At 37.2% G+C, this 20,993-nt stretch overlaps 1 protein-coding gene across 10 annotated transcripts in view; it reads left to right on the forward strand.

Annotated features, from left to right (window-relative positions):
• Positions 1 to 20,993, forward strand: part of LOC131162128 (RNA pseudouridine synthase 2, chloroplastic) — a 57,686-nt gene that overhangs the window by 9,391 nt on the left and 27,302 nt on the right. For 6 of the 10 annotated variants that reach the window (XR_009138682.1, XM_058118300.1, XM_058118305.1 and 3 more), the window contains exons 3-5: positions 17,128 to 17,409; positions 17,484 to 17,686; positions 17,881 to 17,959. Coding sequence is in view for 8 of the 10 variants with exons in the window: in XM_058118300.1 (XP_057974283.1) it covers positions 17,128 to 17,409; positions 17,484 to 17,686; positions 17,881 to 17,959 (564 nt within the window). In the remaining 2 variants the exon portion in view is untranslated. The remainder of the gene's footprint in view (positions 1 to 17,127; positions 17,410 to 17,483; positions 17,687 to 17,880; positions 17,960 to 20,993) is intronic. The other 4 variants (XR_009138683.1, XM_058118301.1, XM_058118307.1 and 1 more) reach the window with 1 other exon arrangement.

Consider the following 20,993-nt stretch of genomic DNA (forward strand, 5'->3'; position numbering starts at 1 on the left):
GCATATTGTTGAATAAGATGAAAATTTTACTTCCCCTTACTATATGCATATAAGGCATAATTAAATCATTTAACTCTATATTTTCATATTCTTTGAAGCTATAACACTCAATACATTTAGCAACAAATCTGAACTTCCATTTATAATCGTTTAAGCAACACTACACAAATTTGTTCATAATTTACTAACCTACAACACCCAATCTACAACACCAACCTAATTCCCCCCTTTTGATCATCATCAAAAAGAGAGGAACCATTCATTTAGCTTAAAATGCCCTAAAAGCTTATTAGGACCAGTTTCCATGTTGGTGAGGCAAGTATGTGCTGAACCAAAACGTCAGCCTGCCTCGATTGATTACCGTTGATGGTTTCCTTTGAAATTGTCGACGGTTTGGTGCAAAACCAAACCATCTTTGCCTAGATATGATTTATACTTACTCATGAATGTTTAAATGATAATTACTAATAAAACAAAACTTCATTTGATTTATCAATGCTTGAGAGCTGATAAGAGAGTATGGATGAAGACTCTTATATAAAGAATAATTAAACAATGAATAAATAAGAGTACTTAGAAGAAATTTTTCTTCTTTTTGAATCAATCATAAGTTGGTGAATTCTTGACAACTAATTGCATTAGACAATATATTGATGCCCATGGTTGAGTGTGGGTTTCTTAGGTAAGAACGAATGTTGATTTGGAGAACCCATTATTGCTTTGAGGTAATGATAAGATGAATCCCCTGTTTCTTTGATGTTGCCACGAGAGAGTATAAGGATCCAAAAGGTTTCAACTTATGAAGTTTTTTATTTGATTCTCAAAGCGATACTTAACCTGAATCAAGTGAGTTAAGGATAAGATCTAGTCAGTTCATCACTTGGCACTCAGAGGCTTCCATTATTGCCACTGCAGAGGACAAATTTTCCTCTAATTGTAAGAGATGTTGATTTATGTGGCAAGTTAGAAGCTCTAGGATATGATATTGAATTTTCCTAAGCATTTTGTTGAGCGCTTAAAGCTTTTGTTGAGCAAATATCTCAACAAAGTGAATCTTACATAAGAGGTAGATAATTCCTATGTTAAGATAACCTTTCCTTGAATTACTTTGGTATTGATTCCAAATTTGCATCCAAATAATGAGTCATATATACCTTGGTATGGGATGCTTATCAAATTTGAGTGTAGCCCGAGCGCTATTTGCTAATTCAGTACAATCATGATTCCAAAGTAATCAAAAGTGGACTTTTTCCATAAAGAGTTCATGCTTGTGATTGAAGCATGATAAGTTTGTCCTTACTATTTGGCAATGAGCATTTAGGAGTATACGAATCTTTATTGAACAATGCTCTTGGTAATAGGAGACATGTTCTCCCGATTGGCCACTAATGGGAAGGTACCCTTAAAACTAAAAATATGCTCACAAGTTGAGCAAGAATATGATATTATATAATTCTTCACCAAATTGATCGTGATTTGGTAAAGCTTTAATATGGAAGAGAATGCCTTTTGTATTAACAAAGGTTAAGAAATTTTCTCGTAGGTCAAGCATAGAGTGAGGAATACACGGAAGAATATTTCTAGATATACACAAGTAGATAACTACTTTAGAATCTACTAGTGCTCATAACTAGATTATGTGATTTAGAAAGCTTTACTAATGTTGTATTATCAGTGATGACTGAATTTTCATTTTTGAATGCTCTTGAATTTGGATCAAACATACAATATTGATGTTACAAGATGAGTTTAGGGTTGGATGATGCGTAGTGCCCATGTTGCTATGATTAACTCCTCTAAAACTCAATTCTTATGTAAGGGATAAAATATGCTATACTTTAGATATAATTACTATGTATCCAAATTTAAGCATATATTATCAAAAATTTTATAATTAAGGAAGACATCTCTTGTCCATAAGAGATGGGTTTACTTACTAAAGCATGCTTCTGAGACTTTATTCAAGACCTAAGTAATTCATATCAGAAATACAAGTTTCTATTCTCACCCAAAAAATAGGCTAGTTGAGTCCTTGTACATTTTGGAGGAATGATATCTAATGTCTCACGAAAGCAAATATTGTTTCATTCCTTTCTAGTCCTAAAGAACAAGCCTAAGTATAGAGCTTGTGAGAGTGTGCATGCTATTTTATCCCATAAGCTATAACCAATACTCTAAACAGAAATTAACCCATCAACAAGGATAAACACAGTTAAAATATCATATTGGTTTTTATCATTTGAACTCATTATATTGGCTTAATTTTATAAAGTCTCTAGCGTGGTAATCAAACAATTATTATGCGTTAACTGGGATTTTATACCTTGAGCGCTATTGTGACAAATGTCTCTAATTTTTGCACTATATAAACTTAGTCATCTCAATCCCTTTTTACCTAGGTATGGTTAAATCTACCTAAATCCTATATTCCTATTTACTAATCCTAGGTTTTGAGGAAGCAATAGTCTAAAACTTATGTGATTCGTTTTGGTACCCATTCTTCCTTGGGTCCCAAGGGGTTTTTCTTCTTTACTGCCCATTCCAGCTTCCTTTCTTTGCCTTTGACACCTCTAAAGGGGTAAGAATAATGGATGTGACCCTTTCTCTCACAATATAAACATATTTTGTTTGTGTGTAAGGGTTTTGACTTATTTGCACTATTTGATGAGGCATTAATATAACCATGGGAATTAAAATAGGAACCATAACTTAAATTCTTTTTGTAAAAGCTATTTCTTTGGGTTCCTAAGAGCTTATTAAGATTTTCTTTCCCTTTGGTGAATTTACAAATAATCTTACTGTAATCATCAATCTTCCTTTTTAATATTGTATTCTCCTTTAAACAATTTTCAATTTGATTTTTAAATTTGTCTTCCTTTACTTTGAAAATTTCATGATCCTTTTTGATTCATGCAATAAGCTCCTCGTATTTATTTTTGAAAGAGATATTTTCTTCTTTCAAGGAGAATTCCTTTTGTTTAAACAAAGCAAGCTCTTTCTCAAAATTTTTGTTCTTTCTTTTTACCAAAACTAATTCATCAAATAATTTAGCATAGGTATTTACTAATTCATCATAAGAAAGAGCATAATTATCATCATGAGAACTTACCTCTTCTTGCTCATTAGCTATGAGACAAGAATGTTCCGCTTCCTCCTCTATTTCATTGTCGGTGGAAATTCCATCGAATTTGTCCCAAGTTATTGCAGTATCCATATCACCGTTCTTCTTAACTTAGTATGTATCTTTGAGTTTGTCCCAAATTTCTTTTGCAGTTTCACATCCGCAAATGCGATTGTATTCTTCATTGCTCAAGCTACAATACAGATAATATTTTGTTTTGAAGTTAAGTTGTATTAACCTCTTTTCAACGGTTGTAAGCTCCGTCAATGACTTTGGGATATCTTCAGTCTTCTTGGTGAAGGAGAAGTCTCCATTTGAGATGATCTCCCACATATATAGGTCGCATGATTGAATGAAGATGGTCATTTTGTTCTTCCATGCCGGGTAGTTGGAGCCATTGAACATCGGTGGTTTGGTCATGGATTGTCCTTGAGAAACTGAAGTGTCTACCATATACGCCATTTGATCTTTCCGCCTTGGAATTTACTCCGATAATGTAAGCGCCTTGCTCTGATATCACTTGTTGGCCCTAGAGTCGTGTCTAGGAGAGGGGGGGGGGTGTGAATAGACTCATTGGTGTATTTTCGCTTTTCTCTACAAAATATAAAATCTTGGCAAGAAACAAATGATTATATCACAATATATAGAACATAAAACATGCACAAGATATAAACACCATTGTTTAACGTGGTTTGGCCCCTTGCCTATGTTCACGCCTTGAGTCACACCCAAGCAAGTACTTAGACCTTTTGACCGAAATTTAGAATTTCGAGGGGTCCCGAAAGGAAATTGAGAGACAGATTCTCTTTTGAAAAAATTCGACTGAAATTTCAAGCTTTCAGTAAATTTCGAACGAAATTTTGAAAATTTCGGCTGTTCTTCCGAAGTTTTCTGGAAATCATGGGGTAAAATTTTTAAAAAAAAAATTGGAGTGAGGAATTTCAGTGCTGTTTTGAGTATTCTCAGACTTTATTTTGCTTTTCCAGTTTTCCCACGTGATTGTGCAAGTTGTGCAACCTGTGAGTGTATACAGTGAAAACCAAATATCTTGCAGAGATGCTCTATATATTCAACCCAATAATTCCACCAATTCATCAAAGGCAGGGCTGCCACTACACAATTTATTTCTATAAATTAACTTCATGCAGTAGTCGGATACATACCTCAAAGCTTTCTTCTTCTTCCATCTTCAAACTTAAAAAAATAAATCCTAGATTCCAAATTTCTAGCTGCCTCCTGCCTCCACCTTCGAAGTTTGAACTCCGAAAAGCCCTAACCTTCGGATCCCCTCCTGCTCTGACCCTTCGAGCCTCTGCCTCTAGCCTTTGGCTTCACCGCTTCACCCTCCACCTCCATCTTTGTCGCACACTCACAGTTGCAGTCAGCAGCAAGAACTCCCATCGCTCAAGTCTGCAATCTTCCTTTCGGCTGAGGCTCTCGCAAAGCTGTGAGCAAGAAACCGAGAGACAAGAGTCCACTGTCGGCCCCCCTCCAGGAGCAGCACCTAGCTCCGTGAAATAAAAGGGCTGAACTAAAGGCAATTTGTGGTTTATGTTTTAAATGCCATATTTTAAGTTACCTATTTTTTTATTTACTCAAAATCTCCCTTCCCCTCAATATATTTACGACAATGCCCTCTCCCATTTACCCCTTAATTAGTTGATCCTACATTGCTACTAGTATAGTAAATAATAACTAGTAAATTTGGTAACTGAATAAAATTAAAATAATTTACTATTATTATCTTATTATAATATAAATTAATAAATTATTTCATTTATTACTTAATAATAATTTTGTAAAAATTATCATTAATTTTGTAATTTTAATTTAATAATTTAATATTTCTCTTAGTTATTAATTTATCTTTATTTAGCATCTAAATATTTTTATTTTAAAATTATAGAGTAACATCCAAATAATTTTTTTTTTTTACAAATTTAGAGTAATTTAACACCTAATCATTATAGCCTAGTAATTAAATAAATTAAAGTACTTATTAGCTTAATATAGTTTAAATTATTTCATTTATTTGACTAATTTAATTTCCATAATTTATTAGTAATTTTGTACATTATCATTAAATTTTGTAAATTTAATTTAATATTTTAATGGTTGTCTTATTTATTAATTTTATATTGATCATAAAACATCTCAAATAATTTTATTTTAAAATTGTTGACTAATTTAATACCTAATTTTTGATTCATTGTTACTTTTGTAGGAAAGTAAAATTATCTACAAAAATGTTTGAAGGAAGAAAACAAGATCCAACATGGGTACCTGATTCCTAATGTAAAGAATGGATTTATTTGCAAATACTGTGGAATACAAATGAAGAATGGTGGTGCAACAAGATTAAAAATGCACTTAGCAAATTATGACCCGCAACATAATATTAAATTCCGCGACAAAGTACCTCTAGAAGTTAAGCAGGAAATGAGAATTGTTTTAAAAAGAAAAACAACAACTAAGGCAAAAAAAAAAAGAAAAATGGATCAAATAAAAAATGAATTGCGTGGGAACTTGATGCAACCACAACAAATTGATGAAGAGGATGATGTTGACGATATTGCATACCCGCCTGACATTTCTCCCTATGAAAGGTCTGCATATCGTCAAACATTCTATGCTTCAAAATAGACGGAATGGGAAAGAGGCCAATCTCGTAGGTTTGCAGTTAGCCAACAAGGAGGCAGTTCAGGGGTTGGTAGTAGTGGAGGGCAACCTCTGATGAGGCGATCTCAAAGTGTGAGAGAGCCAGAAACAGAGCCATATATTTCAAAGCCTTCTCAATTTTTTAAGTCAGACACAACAAAACAAAAAAGCTTGAAAAATTTATTCAAATGAGGTAAAATAAAAGAAGAAATGAATAGGTTGATTTCAAAGTTTTTTATATATGATAGTGTTTCATCCGAGAAGGCAAAATCACCTCATTTTAAAAACGTGGTATGGGGTTGCCAATCAGTTGGAACGAGAGTCATTTCACTGACACCCTATGAAATTAGAACAAAATACCTTGATTTAGAGGTAAAAGAAATGGAAGGTCACGTAGAAGAAGTGAAGAAAAAGTGGGCAACGTATGGCTGCACTGTAATGTGTGATGGATGGACAGACCCTACAAAATTATCCATAATAAATTTCATGGTTTACTTGAAAGGAAGCACAATTTTTCTAAAGTTAGTGATGCTTCTGACAAAATAAAAGACCATGAATACATATATTCCCTATTAAAACATGTTGTGCAAGAGGTAGGAAAGCAACCTGTTGTCCAAGTGGTGATCGATAATGGCAGTGCCTACAAGAAAGCGGGTCTAAAATTAATGGAAACATTCGAGTTGTATTGGACTCTTTGCGCTGCCCATGGTATTGATCTCATTTTTGAAGAGATCGGAAAAAGAGAGGCAATAAGCACAGTAATCTTGCAGGGGAGACAAATCACTAATTTTATATATAATCATAGATGGTTGCTTGCTAAAATGAGGGAGCACTGTCAAGGGGATATTGTGCGTCCAGGGGCCACACGATGGTTACAAACTACATTGCCCTTGATACCCTACAAAAAAAAAAGTAGGTTTAAAATCTCTATTCACATATGATGAATGGGTTGTGCATGCTCTTAGTCAAACAAAAATGGGTAGAGAAATTGAAAGCATAGTTCTTAACCATCAATTTTGGGATAGAGTGGCAAAAGTTTGTAACATTTATGAGCCTATATATCGAGTATTGCGTATAGACGATAGTAAAGTGTGGCCAGCATTAAGAGTTGTGTTTGAAGCAATAAGAGTGATGAAAGAGGCCATTGAAGTAGGTGCAAGAAGTGCAAGATGGGTTCTCAAAGTAATTAATGGCCGGTGGGAAAGAACCCTTGAACATCCTCTTCATGCAACAGGTATAAAATATTTATAAATTTCAAGAAATTCATGTATCAAAATACTTATTACATATTTAAATTTTACTTTATTTGATTGACAACTTATTTTTTAAATTCAAAATGTCAATACAAAGAAGGTGTTGGGGAAGATCCTTATTTTCTTGATGTAGTTCACAAAGTTTTTAACACCTTTGAGCCACATTCCTCGGGCCTGGATCAAATTGGAAATGAGGTATATTTTTAAAATAAAATTTAAATAAAAGAAGTCTTAATCCATGTTTAATTATTTAATAACAATTTTTTTTTAGATTAATCTATTTAGAGATGCTAAAAGAAGTTGGAGAAGCAGCTGCTAAAGTAGCTAGGGCAACCATGACACCTGGTAAGTATTTATATATAAATGTACAATGCAAAGTTACAAATTTCAAGTACAATCTACTAAGTACTAACTTGTGTTCTTAAAATATCTTGCATAGTTGATTGGTGGATGATGTATGGATCAAGTGCTCCAATCCTAAGGAAGCTAGTATTGCACATTTTGTCACAAACCACATCTTCATCAGCTTGTGAACGAAATTGGAGCACACTTGCACTCATTCACACAAAGCAAAGAAATAGACTAGCCTACACGAGACTTCAGTAGCTTGTTTTTTGTTATTACAACATGAAGCTTCGAATAAGAGATATGGAGGCCCAAATGGATAAAGTGGCTGAACAAGATCCCCTGGACCTTCTTGACATATAAGTTGAATTGGGTGATGAGGATGAGTATCCACTTTTTTAGTGGATTAGACCATCCCATCTTGATGAACGAGACGGAAGTCGCCATCCACAAATGGCCAAGCATGCACGAGATGACCTTGGCATTGATGTTAATCAGGTGATGGTAGAAGAAGTAATATCTAGTAGTGATGATTCAAAAATGAATCTTGGGTCTAGATATGGAACTTCATCTACTATGCCCTGTAGTGGTGATGATGATAATGACGACGATGATGCTGGTGGTGACGGATCTAACCCCGGCGGTAGTAGTGGGTAAGGTGGTGATGGTGGGGACTATGGAGGAAATGAAGGATGGCAAGATTATAGACCAGAAGTGGAATATACACGTCCTCCCCAACTAGACCCACGAAGAGAAACACGTCCAGTTGATAGGCAGTATAGTCGTAAAAAAGGAAAAGGAAAGATGCATCAAATAGAAGAGGATACCTTTTCCCTTAGTATGGAATCTATGAGTATAGGAACAAAGCATGACTCTAATAGTTCTAGTGGTTATGAATCTACACATAACAACTCCTCACAATCTACATATGGCCAACCGTTTTCATATGCAAATGAGCAGGCACAACAATATGGAAATTGGCAACCACATGCCTATGGGTATGGACAAACATGCCAAAAGTATGGGTATGACCGGTATGCAAATGTAAAACAATCCTATGGACATACACAACAAGTAGAACCTGCAAGAAGACATCCTAGTACACGTAGATCTTATGGTTGAGTAGAATCTGCCATGAAGTAGATGACTATGGAAGAGTATGAACAACACATGTACACCCATACTCAATATTTTGGAAGTTTTATGACATGGAGTGATTATTGTAAACAATATATGTCATCTCAAAATCCTAATGATAGGGATAGGAGAGATGACTTTGAGCCACCAGGAAAGTCCATGTGGTATTAGATCATTAAATGTATGATATTTATTGAAAATGTAGTTGTTTAAATGATAAATTGTTGCTTTAAATCATTAAAGGAATGACTTCAAAACTTTATAATCATTTGAATGTTCTTCACTTCATAGTTTGTTTTGCCATATGCAGTTTAATATCCCGCACCCTAAAAACTTGTCACATATATATATATATATATATATTTTAAAATTTATTTTGATACCATATTAAGCATAATAATCTATTCTAATATTTCCTAAAGTTTTATTGTAAATTTTCATCATTTACTATAAATTTCCGTAATTTCTTTAAATCGAAATCAAAATTTCCATCAAAATTTCCGTAAATTGAGACCATCGAAATTTCCATCAAAATCGAAATTTAAGTCCTTGCACCCGAGGTTTCCACAATCCACTATAACCTCCTTCATTAGTGGAGAAGCCTTTACAACACAAAGGAACAAATCCCTTAACACTCACCAAGAGCCTTTCCAAGGGAACCAATCCCTTACCACTTGGTTCACAAAAACCCTTGCAAGATGAATATGAAATACAACAAAAATGCTCCTTGAATGAGCTGATATTTGATACAATTGAAAACCTCGCACAACTCTCTCGAGGTAATGAATCACAATAAGATTGAAGAGCAAGAGAGAAGTTGAGCACAAAGATGACAACTAAATTAATTGTGCTTGCAAATGATGTGCCAATGATGTTAATCACTAAAAGTCATGTTTAAACAAGTCTTTGAACTTGTATTGATAGGCAAAGGGGCGAACTAGCCATTTTATGGATTTTTGGGGTTTAATATAAAAGACCATTTTGAAAACTAGCTGTTTTTCGCCCGTTGGGTGTTTTGTTTCCGTCTCAATCCGTCGAGGGTTTTTTGAAATCGTTGATTGTTTTCCCCTGAAAGTATTCAACGTGAAAGTTGTGAGATTTTTTCTTAACTTTCCATAAATACCAAGATCTCCCTTTTTTGGAGTCTTCTAGCAAAAGTTATGCTCCAAATACTAAAGGGTGTTCAGGAAATTTGAGAGGTGCATAAATGATGTTTAAACCCAACTAGGACCAAGTTTTTAAAAATTATTACACTAATAGGATTTAAAACTTGTCCCATATAAAAATACAATTGAGTAAAGGATATTTTTATAAAACTCTTGTTTTGACTTTGAAAAGTCAAAAGTAATGAACTTATGATTTGGTGATATCTTATATACTCTTATGTCCTAGTATGCATATGCAATTTGCTTAACTCTTGCTCAATAAACATGTGTGAAACCGAACTACAAGAGTTACCGCAAATACTACCTCAAACACTCCCCATTACATATGTTTCTATATTAGCTTCCATTGGTATGTGCTTGAGCTCTTCCGATTGAGTGTCCTCTTGATCTTTGCCACTCGAATGTCTACCCTGTCCAATATTTGCCTTTGATCCAGTACTTCATGTATTTGTCACTTGTACCTGTACTAAGCATGATCTGCAAAGATAGGATACACTTGGAACTACAAATAGGTTTATATCATCAAAACACATTAAATATGATTATGTAGCCACTAAGGCTAACACTTTCCACAACTAAGGTGCTATTAATCTTCCCTTTGGCCTTGGTCTATTTTTGACCAAGACTTCCCTTTCCTATGTGACCTTTGATGGGATTTTTTATGCTTCCAATGTGTAAGCCTTTGAGTTTTCCCACAATGGACACATGTCCTCTCCCCATTGTCCAGTTTTTGGCACCAACTTTATCTACCAAAAAGAAAGCCCATGCTCTCCTATAAATTCGCATTTATTACTCCCTTCATTTCTCACTTTCCATTTGCTCTCTTTCTTTAGAGACTCTCTAGAGTGTTCTCTTTCGATGCTACTACTTTTGGCGGCCGTCAACTTTTCTTGCTGCCATTAACTTTTTCCCATTGGTACGTGTTCTCTTTGTCTCTTATGGTGTCTTTGTTGAGGGTAACAGGGTGATATGGAGGATCAAAGTTGGGGCCATTGAAGGGCTGATTTGACTAAGCTCTCATGAGGTGGGTTTAGCTTTGTAGAGGTGACAATTCAAGATGGGTTGAAATCACTGATCTAGCCACCTCATTGTCCCACAAGGCAAATCTGGAGGGTGCACCTTGTCTAGGGAGTCTTTCCTCTAGATAAGGGGGGCATTCCATATATCTTCCTTGGTTAGACTTCGACTCCTAGGCAGCAAGGATTGAGCTCACCAACATCAGTCTGGGGAGTTGAGCTTGTATGAGGACTATTTTAGAAATGGGTTGTGGCTCCCCTTAAATCCTATTCTATTGGAGGTATTCTAATTCTACGGGCTCACTCTAGGTAAGCTGGCTCCTAATTTTTACTTAAGCCTGGTCAGCTTTGTTGCCCTGGTGAAGCTATTGAGGTACACACCAAATTTGAACTTAGAGCTTTCTTCCAACTCAAAGCTTAAATCCAAGAGCCCGAGTGGTGCTACTTCACCTACCGTCTTGGCAAGAGTTTGGTTCTTGGCTTCATGCCAACCCTTCCTCACTTCATGGATGGAAGGGAAATTCTTTTATGCCTTGGAAGAGCTTGGTTGGAGTGGGGAGACTTGGTGGAAGGACCCTGATCTTGCTTCGAATAGGAGCTCACTCCCTAACATGACCTTCTACGAGATAGTTGTATATGAGCATCGCTTGGACTCTATAAATAAGCATAGGATGGTCAATTATAAGGACCTCCTTAGGGAGCCCATACTTGCTAGGTGCGTGCTAAGCCTATGTATCCTTCCTCCTACTAGCAGAATTAGCTTTGAATTTAACTTGTGTTTTCTTTTTTGTAGACATGGAGAGGTCAATTGACTCGAGCAAGTTCTAGAGGATGAGCAAGAGCAGCTGCAAGTCAAAAGGGAGGAAAGAATCGAGCTTGAGCGCTCCTCAAGTGGTTGCGACTCTAGGTAGGAAAGATTGGTCTCGTTAAACTGAGCAGGTTCGAACTCCCCTAACTGCCGCTCCCTGCAGGCCGACAAGTTCTCCTTTTTCTTGACCTGCCTCTAGCTCAGTGTTTTCCTAGTGCTCTGAGGGATGTGTTGCTCTTCTAATGGAGGTTGATCCTTCTCTACATTCCAACCTTCTATCTTCTAACATAAAGTCTCTAGGGAGGTGCAAATATTTTTGGTATTCTCTTCCCTTGGATGGTTTGGCTTTTCACGATTCTAGTTTGGTTTGCTAGCTCACCAAGTGCATAGTTGTCCCTGAGGATTGGCAAGGGCTAGAGGTCCTTGCCAGCAATTTATCTCATCAAAATAATAAGGTTTTAGTTTTCCTTTCTTATACTTTGCTCCTTCCTCACCTTCCTACTAGCACTAACTTTTTCTTCTCCTTTACTATTAGGTGGTAGTGCTATCCCATTTGCTCAAGGAGAAGATGAATGTGTATGTTTGGAATTTAGATGAATGTTATGGCAAGTTGGCCTCCTCTCGGAAGCTCTTCAACAAAAAGAGGGAGAAAAATCGGATGTTTCAAAGTCTGGCCCATGACTACTCCATCCAGTGCGTGGAGTTGAGGAGTTAGGTGGCTAGACTCAAGAAAGAGCTGGTTGTCGCTACAAGGAGGGTTGAGCAATTGGAGAAAGAGCTGGCTGAAACTAGGTGCATTGAAAAGAGGATGAAAGGCAAAATTGAAGAACTTAGGGCAGGAGCTGACTAGATCATTGAGGCCAATCGTCAATCGGAGGACTATCAAGATTGTTTGATGGAGCATCCTTTTGCAGCATAACAAGCTGCTTTTGAAAACTGCAAGAGTTAGGTCCTACAAAAATTCACCAACTTGGACCTAGTGGGGGTGAGCTTGGCGTGCTTTGGTAAGCAAAGTGACATGAGTGGGGACAAATTACTTTTTTTTTTTTTATGACATTTTGAATCTTTATTTGCATTGATCAAAACATTGGCCATTCAATTTCCTCTTTTTATTTATTATTTATTTTTTTGGCCATTTTGTACTTTCTTGTCATGCATCAATGAAAGGGTTTTGGCTCCAGCTTTTCAAAAATATGTTTAAGTATTGGATGATCCTTGTGTTGGTTTATTTGCCCCTTAAAGAGTTTCTTTGATTGGCTTTCTCTTCCCTTTTATGGAGATGTTTGTTACCTCATCAAGTTGCCTTGGATCAACTTGGCCTTTTCTTAGGTTGTCTTCATGTTCCTCTGGAATTTTTAGGTTGCCTTTAGCGGAATTAGCCTCCGCTTGGGAGGCCTTTTTGCCTTTGGGGCTTAGGAGGTTGCCTTAGGCAGACTTGGCCTCCTCTTGGGAGGTCTTTGTGCCTTTTGAGCTGATTAGGTTGCCTTAGGTAGACTAGACCTCCTCTGGGAGGTCTTTGTGCCTCTTTGGCTGTTTTGGTTGCCTTAGGCAGACCTGAAACCCTCTTGGGAGGTCTTTATGCCTCTTGAGTTGATTAGGTTGCCTTTGGCAGACTTCGCCACCTATTGGGAGGTCTTTATGCCTCTTGGGTTGATCAAGTAGTCTTAGGCAGACCTAGCCTCTTCTTGGGAGGTCTTTGTGCCTTTTGGACTTTGCAGGTTACTTTAGGTAGACTTGACCTCCTCTTGGGAGGTCTTTGTGCCTTTTGGGCTTAGCAGGTTGCCTTAGGCAGACCTTGCCACCTCTTAGGAGGTTCTTGTGCCTCTTGGGCTGATAAGATTTCCTTAGGCAAACCTAGTCTCCTCTTTGGAAGTCTTTGTATCTACTGGGCTTGTTGTTTACCACTACAAATATTCATAAGCACAGAGCATTGTTGTTTGTAGTCAGACATGTACTACCAATATTTACAATGACATGCAATAGTGATATTTACATTGGCATTTGCAACATTAATATTTACAATGACACATGTAGCATTGCTATTTACTATGATGTATGACACTAATATTTACAATGACACATGCGACACTGATATTTACAATGATGCGTGCAACACTAATATTTACAATGACATATGCAACATTGGTATTTACAATGACACATATTCACCAAGGTGAAAACCATTCAGTTTTAATAATAGTCCCTCTTTAGAAGGTCTGCATTCTAGGTTTTTCATAGTAATAAGCTTTCTTCATTGTCCAATCTATAGGTTTCGAGCTTTATCACCTGCGATTTTATACGGGCCGTCCCACTTCATCCTCACTTCTTATGACCTGGTTTTGCTATGGTGAAATCAACTCTGCGCAACACAAGGTCTCCCATGTCTAAGTACCTTTCTTTGATTTTGGCATTGTAGTATTGTGATACCTTCTGCTTGTAAGTTGCAACTCTGATATGAGCTTGACATAGACTTCTTCTGGCATGCTCGCCTGAACTCTTTATCTTGTCACTCGTCAAAAAAATTTGATCTAATGGCTCAGTACTCCAAGTTCTACTGGTACTACTATTTCTGTATCGAAGACCAAGTTAAAGGGTGTCTCTCTAGTTGTCCAAGGGGTTATGTGGTATGACCACAAAATGAGAGGGATCTCCTCCACCCATTTGCCATGAGTTTTTTTTTTAGACATGTTCTAAGGCTTTTCAAAATGGTCTTATTCATTTTTTTCACCTGCTCGTTGCTATGAGGATGAGCAGCCAAGGAGAATCTTAACTCTATCCGGAGCTTTGAGTTGAATGTTTTGAACTTTTTACAATCAAATTGCTTACCATGGTCTGTGATGACAATTTTGGGCCATACTTGCAAACCACCGATTTCCAAAAGAAAGTGGTGGTGCTATTTTCAGTGATCTTGGTTAATGCTTTTGCCTCTACCCTTTTGGTGAAGTAGTCAATTGCCATTATTAGGTAATGCCTCCCTTTTGTGGCTACTAGCAATGGTCCAAGTAGGTCTAATCTCCATTGTGCAAATGGCCAGGGACTCATAAGTTTTGAGAGCTTGGTAGTTGGTCTCCGCGGCATGTCAGAGCATCTTTGGCACCTATCACACCTCTATACAAATTGTGTGGTGTTGTCTTGCATGGTTGGCCAATAATAACCTTCCCGTATAGCTTTCTGCACTAAGGCCTTGCTCTTTGATGGCCTCCACATACTCCTTCATGCATCTCTTGGTGTACATATTTAACCTTGGTTGGTCGAAAGCACCTCAAGTATTACATTGTGAAAGACTTGCGATATAGTATTATTATTGCCATCTATTAGCACATACCTTGCAGCTTTATTCCTCAGTTTTGACGCCTCTTTTGGGTTGTCCAAGACTCGCCCTTGTTTTAAAAATTTTATGATTAGGTTTTGCCAATTGGACTCAACACCTACAAGGTTCACCCCTTTGGGAGTGAAGGCTGGGTGACTTGGACTTTTGTGGTATATGAATGATTTTTCTTCACCTATCTAGGCAGATGCTATCTTTGCTAGCAGTTTGGCTCTTGATTGTCACTTCTGTTTACTTGATGCAGATCAAATTTATCAAAGTGTTTTGTTAGTTTCCTCACTTCCCTTACATACAAAATCATTCTCTCCTCTTTGGTTTTATAATCTTCTTTACTTGTGCGACCATGAATCACTAAAGATCCTGTGGAACCTTGCTCCCATTTTTGTGCTAGTTTCAGCTCTAGCTATCAGGGCTTCATACTTGACGTCATTGTTTGTTGCTTCGAACTCTAATTTCAATGCGCATGCAATCTTCTCTCTTCCAGGCAAAGTAAGTACTAGCCCAGCCCCACTACCTTAGGAATTCGACAATCCGTCTATGTGAAGTATCCATGTACTCTAATCATCACCTTCTAGGCTTCAACTTTTGTAGAGGTTAATTGTGCGATGAAATCAGCCAAGACTTGAGCCTTTATAGCGGTTTGTAGTTGATGATGGACATTAAACTCACTGAGCTCTACTGACCACTTCATTGACCAGCCAAAGACTTAAGGGCGGTGGAGAATTTGCTTTGAGTGGTTGATCAATCAAGACCTCTACCTTGTGTGCTTGAAAATAAGGTTGTAACTTCCGAACAGCAGAGATTAGCACATATACTATTTTGTCTGTGAATGGATAATTGAGCTTGACTCCTTGAAGGACTCTACTCTTATAGTAGATCGACTTCTATGTCCCAGCTTCCTTTTCAAGAGAACCGAGCTCATAACTTCCTTGGTTGCTGCAAGGTATAAGAAAAGAACATCCCTTAGCTGGTTCAAGTTAATAGCACCTCGGTTGTGGAGAGCATGCACAAGAACCCATCTTTTTTTCCACTAGCTTGGTTCAAGTTACCAAGCTGGGGAAGAGGGAGCATTTTGTAGGGGTCTCAACCAAAGGAGAAACTGAGTTGCTCCATTGAGCCTAGGGCCAAGCTGCTGCGTTAAGCCCAAGACCGAGCTGCTCCATTAAGCCCAAGACTGAGCTGCCCCACTAAGCTCAAAATCGAGCTGCTCCATTACCAAACTACAATAAGATCAAAGCCAAGCTGCTTGTGAGGTCCACCAATGACCTGCCACACTTCTTCCAAAACCAACCTACTCGTGGGCCCACGAACCAGCTGCCTCACCTCTTCAAAAATCAACCTGATTGTGGGGCCCACTAATCGAGCTAATCAATCTTGGGGCTGATCTCATCCATCCAACACATGAATCAATCCAACTGTATAGGGAACCCACGTATTCACGAGACCCACTCTTATACCGGGGGATCTCTCCAATGCCCAAGTTAGTCAATTGTCCTCGGATCAGCGTGAAAGAAAAAAAAAACAGCCTTTTGAGACTCTGAATCTATCCCCTCCTAGTAAACTTACCTCCCTTCTTGTTACTCAGCCTCTTTCTGTCATAACTGTCTTGGAGAATAAAATGAATGATTTAATCCACAAAATTTAATTCTATATATTAAAGTATTGTGCCAAGTTGTCAATAAATTTTGGTTTTCACTTTTTTGATAAATATCTGAAAACAAACAATAGAACAAAAAACTAGTAACATAAACAAATGCGTTTTCATAATCAAGCTGCATCTTGTTTTTTCTTATTGATTTAGTTTTTTTTTTTCGTTTTTATTCTTTTCTTTTGTTTTTTGAGGGTTTTTCATCTGTTTTGGACATTATTGATTATTCTATCATAATAAATTGAGAATTTTTCATATGCTTTGTACATTATTGATTATTCTATCATAATAAACTTATTTTTCTGTAAAAAAAACAATACCTTTTGCTGTGTCATTAAGGTTGCTCATCCAGCACCTGACAATATTTTGAGGATTGGTGTTTTTTTGTTTTTTGTTTTTTTTTTTTTGGGGTTTCCATCTGGGTTTGATCTGCAGGGTTTTTTTTCCTTTGTTGGTGGTCTGATATCTAGTGTAATTGGTTGACTTTAGTAGCTTAATCTTGTTTTTTCTTATTGTTTTAGTTTCTTTTTGTTTTCTCTTTATCTTTTTCTTTTGGAGGATTTTTCATCCTCTTTATAAATTTTTGGTCATTCTGTCATAATAAATTTCTTTTTCTATAAATGTGTACTTTTTGGTCTGTAATTTAGGTTGTTCATCCAGCACCTGGCAATGCTACTGGTACACTTGTCAATGGCATTCTTCACCATTGCAGTCTTCCCACTGTTGCATACTCTGACAAGGAAGTACTTTGTGAGGCAGGAGATATTTCTGATAATGAGCTGAGTGACTTTTCTATAGATCAAGTTGGAATTAGTTACAGTACATTGGGAGGTTCTGTTCGCCCAGGAATTGTGCATAGGTTGGACAAAGGCACTAGTGGACTGCTTGTTGTTGCAAAGGTGACCCCCAAAGCAGCACAATTTAATGAAGTAACTTCAGGAATTCTGTGTATTCGTTATATTTGTTAGTTGAATTTGTCCTAAGGCTAATATTCCTATGGCAGAATGAGCATTCTCATGCCCATTTATGTGAACAATTCAAACTACGCACCATCCACAGAGTATATGTTAGTCTTACTTCTGGAGTGCCCTCCCCAACCTCAGGACGTGTTGATATCCCAATAGGCCGTGATTTAAGTAATCGGATTCGTATGACTGCTGCTTCTGGATCTAGTAATTGCGGCCAGGCCCGTCATGCTGCTAGTAGGTGATTTATCCCTTTCATTTTCCCATGCTCATAGTGCGTTGGGTTATACTGGTAGGGAAATGTCAAATGTTTTTGAGTTCAAAAAGTTGTGTGCCATTTTTTTTTCTTTATATCTTGCAATATTAACTATTTCATAAATGAATGTGCGGCAACCATATGAGATTAATGATGATCATAGGTTGAACTTCCACTAGGTATAAAGTAATTGAAACACTTGCTGGCGGTGGATCTGCATTAGTTGAGTGGAGATTAGAAACTGGGCGCACTCATCAGGTATTGTTTTCTTACATTTTAACTTCATTTAGATGTTTAGCTTCATGAATTACCCCCTTATCAGAATATGTGGGAATGTGTTCAATAAAAAAGGCGGGAATAGGTTTTTAAAACTGCCATGCTGTTTACATATTCCTTCCACAATTTTATGCAAACCATTTATCTGCCTAGGTATAAAGGGGCTTTATGTTAATCATTTACTTTTCCTTTTTTTTTTTTTTTTTCAAATGTCAGCTGTTATTTCCAAAGAAAGTATGTTTCTATCTATGCAGTTTATTCCCTCACCATTGAAGGAAGCTGGTGCATCTCATTCAAAACAAAGAATAAGATGTTTCTTCACAAGGACTAGTTAACCGAGTTAACTTATTTCTGATAACTAAGAGTATTGCATTAAAAGGGGGGAAAAAAACTAAGAGCTTGTTCACTTGTGGAAAACAATTTTATTTTCCATTTCTAGTTCTCCAAAAAAATTACAAAAATTCCATCTTATTTTATTAATTTTCCAACTTTTGTTTAGAGAATCTGGAAAACAACTTTTTATTGTTCAACTCTTCTATAGAAATGTTGGAAAACTGAAAATAAGGTGGCCTTTTTGCAATTCTTTGAAAAACTTGAAATGAAAAATGGAAATTGTTTTCGACAACTATATAGGTTCTAAGAGGGTTCCAAGGAGTCATCATCAGTTACAAGGGCTAAAAACAGAAAATGAGGAACCACAGTACAGCCTCTCTATAAAGAGCCAAAGTACTGCAGAAAGACCATTGGATCAAAACTTTTAAGACAAACATTTTCTTTTCAGTTTTCCTATGGAATTTTCCACTCCTTCAAAAGCTCCGAGATGCCTAGCACGACTGCTTTTACTAGAGGAATAGGATTGTGACTGCATTTCAGGTATGATTACAGATTTGTATAGGAACTTATTTTCAGAGTAGGATGTACGAAGATCTATTATTGAGGATTGTGACTGCATTGCAGGTATGATTATAGATTGGCTTAGGAACTTATTTTCAGAGGAGGATGTAGGAGGATCTATTATTGAGGGGATGGACTGGTTCCCCAATTTGATTGACAAAGCAGAGTCGCTTGAGATGCCTTTTAAGGAGGAGGAGGAGGAGATTAGGTGGTGTGTTTGGATGGTTTAACAATGGATTTTTTCCCAGGATTGTTGGGATTTTGAAGGATGGCCTTTCAAAGTCTTTGGGGAGTTTTTCGATGATGGGGTGGTAAGCAGGAGCCTCAACTCCATAAATATGCTGGTGCCTAAACAAGACTGCTACTAGAGTTAAAGACTTTAGGCCAATAAGTTTGCATACGTGTGTTTACAAGATTTAAACTTGTTCAATTACCATTTCACCTAAAAGCTTAAGCTGTTAGGTTGTAGGCCAACAATGTATTCTGAGAGGTAGGCAAATAGCGAATAACACCCATGTTGGGAACATGATAATTTTTTATGGCAAACTTACATTGATTAAACGAGACTAGAACCCAGGACCTCCTGGTAACCTGCTTTAACGCCATTTTAGATTACCATTTCACCTAAAAGCTTAAGGTGTTAGGTTGTTGGCCAACAATGTATATCAAACCTTAACATAACCAAAGTCTTATTTTAGAGCTTAGCAACAATCTTGGTGGATACCATCTCCTATAATTAGAGTGCTTTATTGGTGATGAACAGATTTTAGATGCTGCGTTGGCAGCAAATGAGATAGTAATGATGTGTTTAGAAGAAAGAGGAGTGGCTTGGTATTGAAATTGGATTTGATGCTATAAAAAAAAAAAAAAGAAATTTGATTTTGAAAAAGCTCTATGATAATGTTAATTGGGGTTGGATAGGGTTAAAGATTTTGGAGGAAGATGGAGGAACTAGATTCATGGGTGTCTCTCCTAAGTCTTTAGTGAATGGGAGGCCTTCTAGGGGTTTTAGGCTGGGTGATCCCTTATCGGCTTATCCCCCTTCCTTTTTACTATTGTAGCAGATAGGGCTGCTCCAGCCATTCACGAGTGGCTCAAGAGCTCGGCTCGGTAAGAGCTCGTTCATTATATAAATGACCAATTCCCAAGTCCAACTTTGAGGCTCGTTTAGTAAACGAGTGAAACATGAACATGAATGGGCTCGGCTTGTGAATGACTCGATTATAGGCTTGGTTTCAGCTTGTTTAATAGGCTTGGATTAGGGTCATTTGCAGGCTCGTTCAGTAAGGTCAAATTAGACTTGATAGACTATAATGAGCTTAAAAGTAAGGACTATTTAAGCTTGAACTTGTTTAGCTCAAATTCCATAACTTGAATTTATTAATAGGGCCAATGCCCAAGGCCGATAGGTTGGCTAGGTGGGGGGCAAATTATTTTTAAAGGCAAAATTAGTAAGATTTTTTTTTTTTGGGGTGCCTTTTTGCCTAACCCGAAGAGCCTCTCGCATCTCACAATGAGAGGTTTCAAAAGAACCAAACTGTTCATGAGGAGTTTGGTGGCTCGGCTTAGTAAGGACTCATTAACTCGTTCATTTGAATAATGAACAAGGTTGATCAAGTATATTAAAGCTCTGTTTGTGCTTGGATCAAGTTTGAGTTCAGTTAAAAATCTACTACAAGTTTGAGCGTGACCAAGCTCGGTTCTGCTCGGCTCATTTGCAGCCTTAGTGGTAGATGCTCTAAGCAAGATGATCGATAGAGGGGTTGAAAAATGCTTGGTGCGAGAATTAAGGTGGGTCATGACTCATGAGGATTTGGCTGATGATAGATTTTCTTTCTTTCAAAGGAAAGGAGCAGCTTCTTTAATGTGCTGAGTCTGATGACCATTTTGCAGGTTTTTGAGAAGGTGGCAGGGTTAAAACTTAATTTTTCCTAAGAGTGATATTGCGGGTGTAGGCACTGATCCGAGTTCTTTTGCTAAGTAAGCAGGTTGCGGGCCTATTACCTACTTAGGTGTCCCTTGAGGGGGCAAACCTTCCACTGACTCTTTTTGGAACCCAGTCTTTGAGACAATTACTTGGGGGTTGGATGGGTGGGAAGGAGCTTATTGCACTTTAGGGGTT

This window comes from Malania oleifera, chromosome 8 (genome assembly GCF_029873635.1).
Source record: "Malania oleifera isolate guangnan ecotype guangnan chromosome 8, ASM2987363v1, whole genome shotgun sequence".
In the NCBI taxonomy this organism is placed as follows: Eukaryota; Viridiplantae; Streptophyta; class Magnoliopsida; order Santalales; family Ximeniaceae; genus Malania; species Malania oleifera.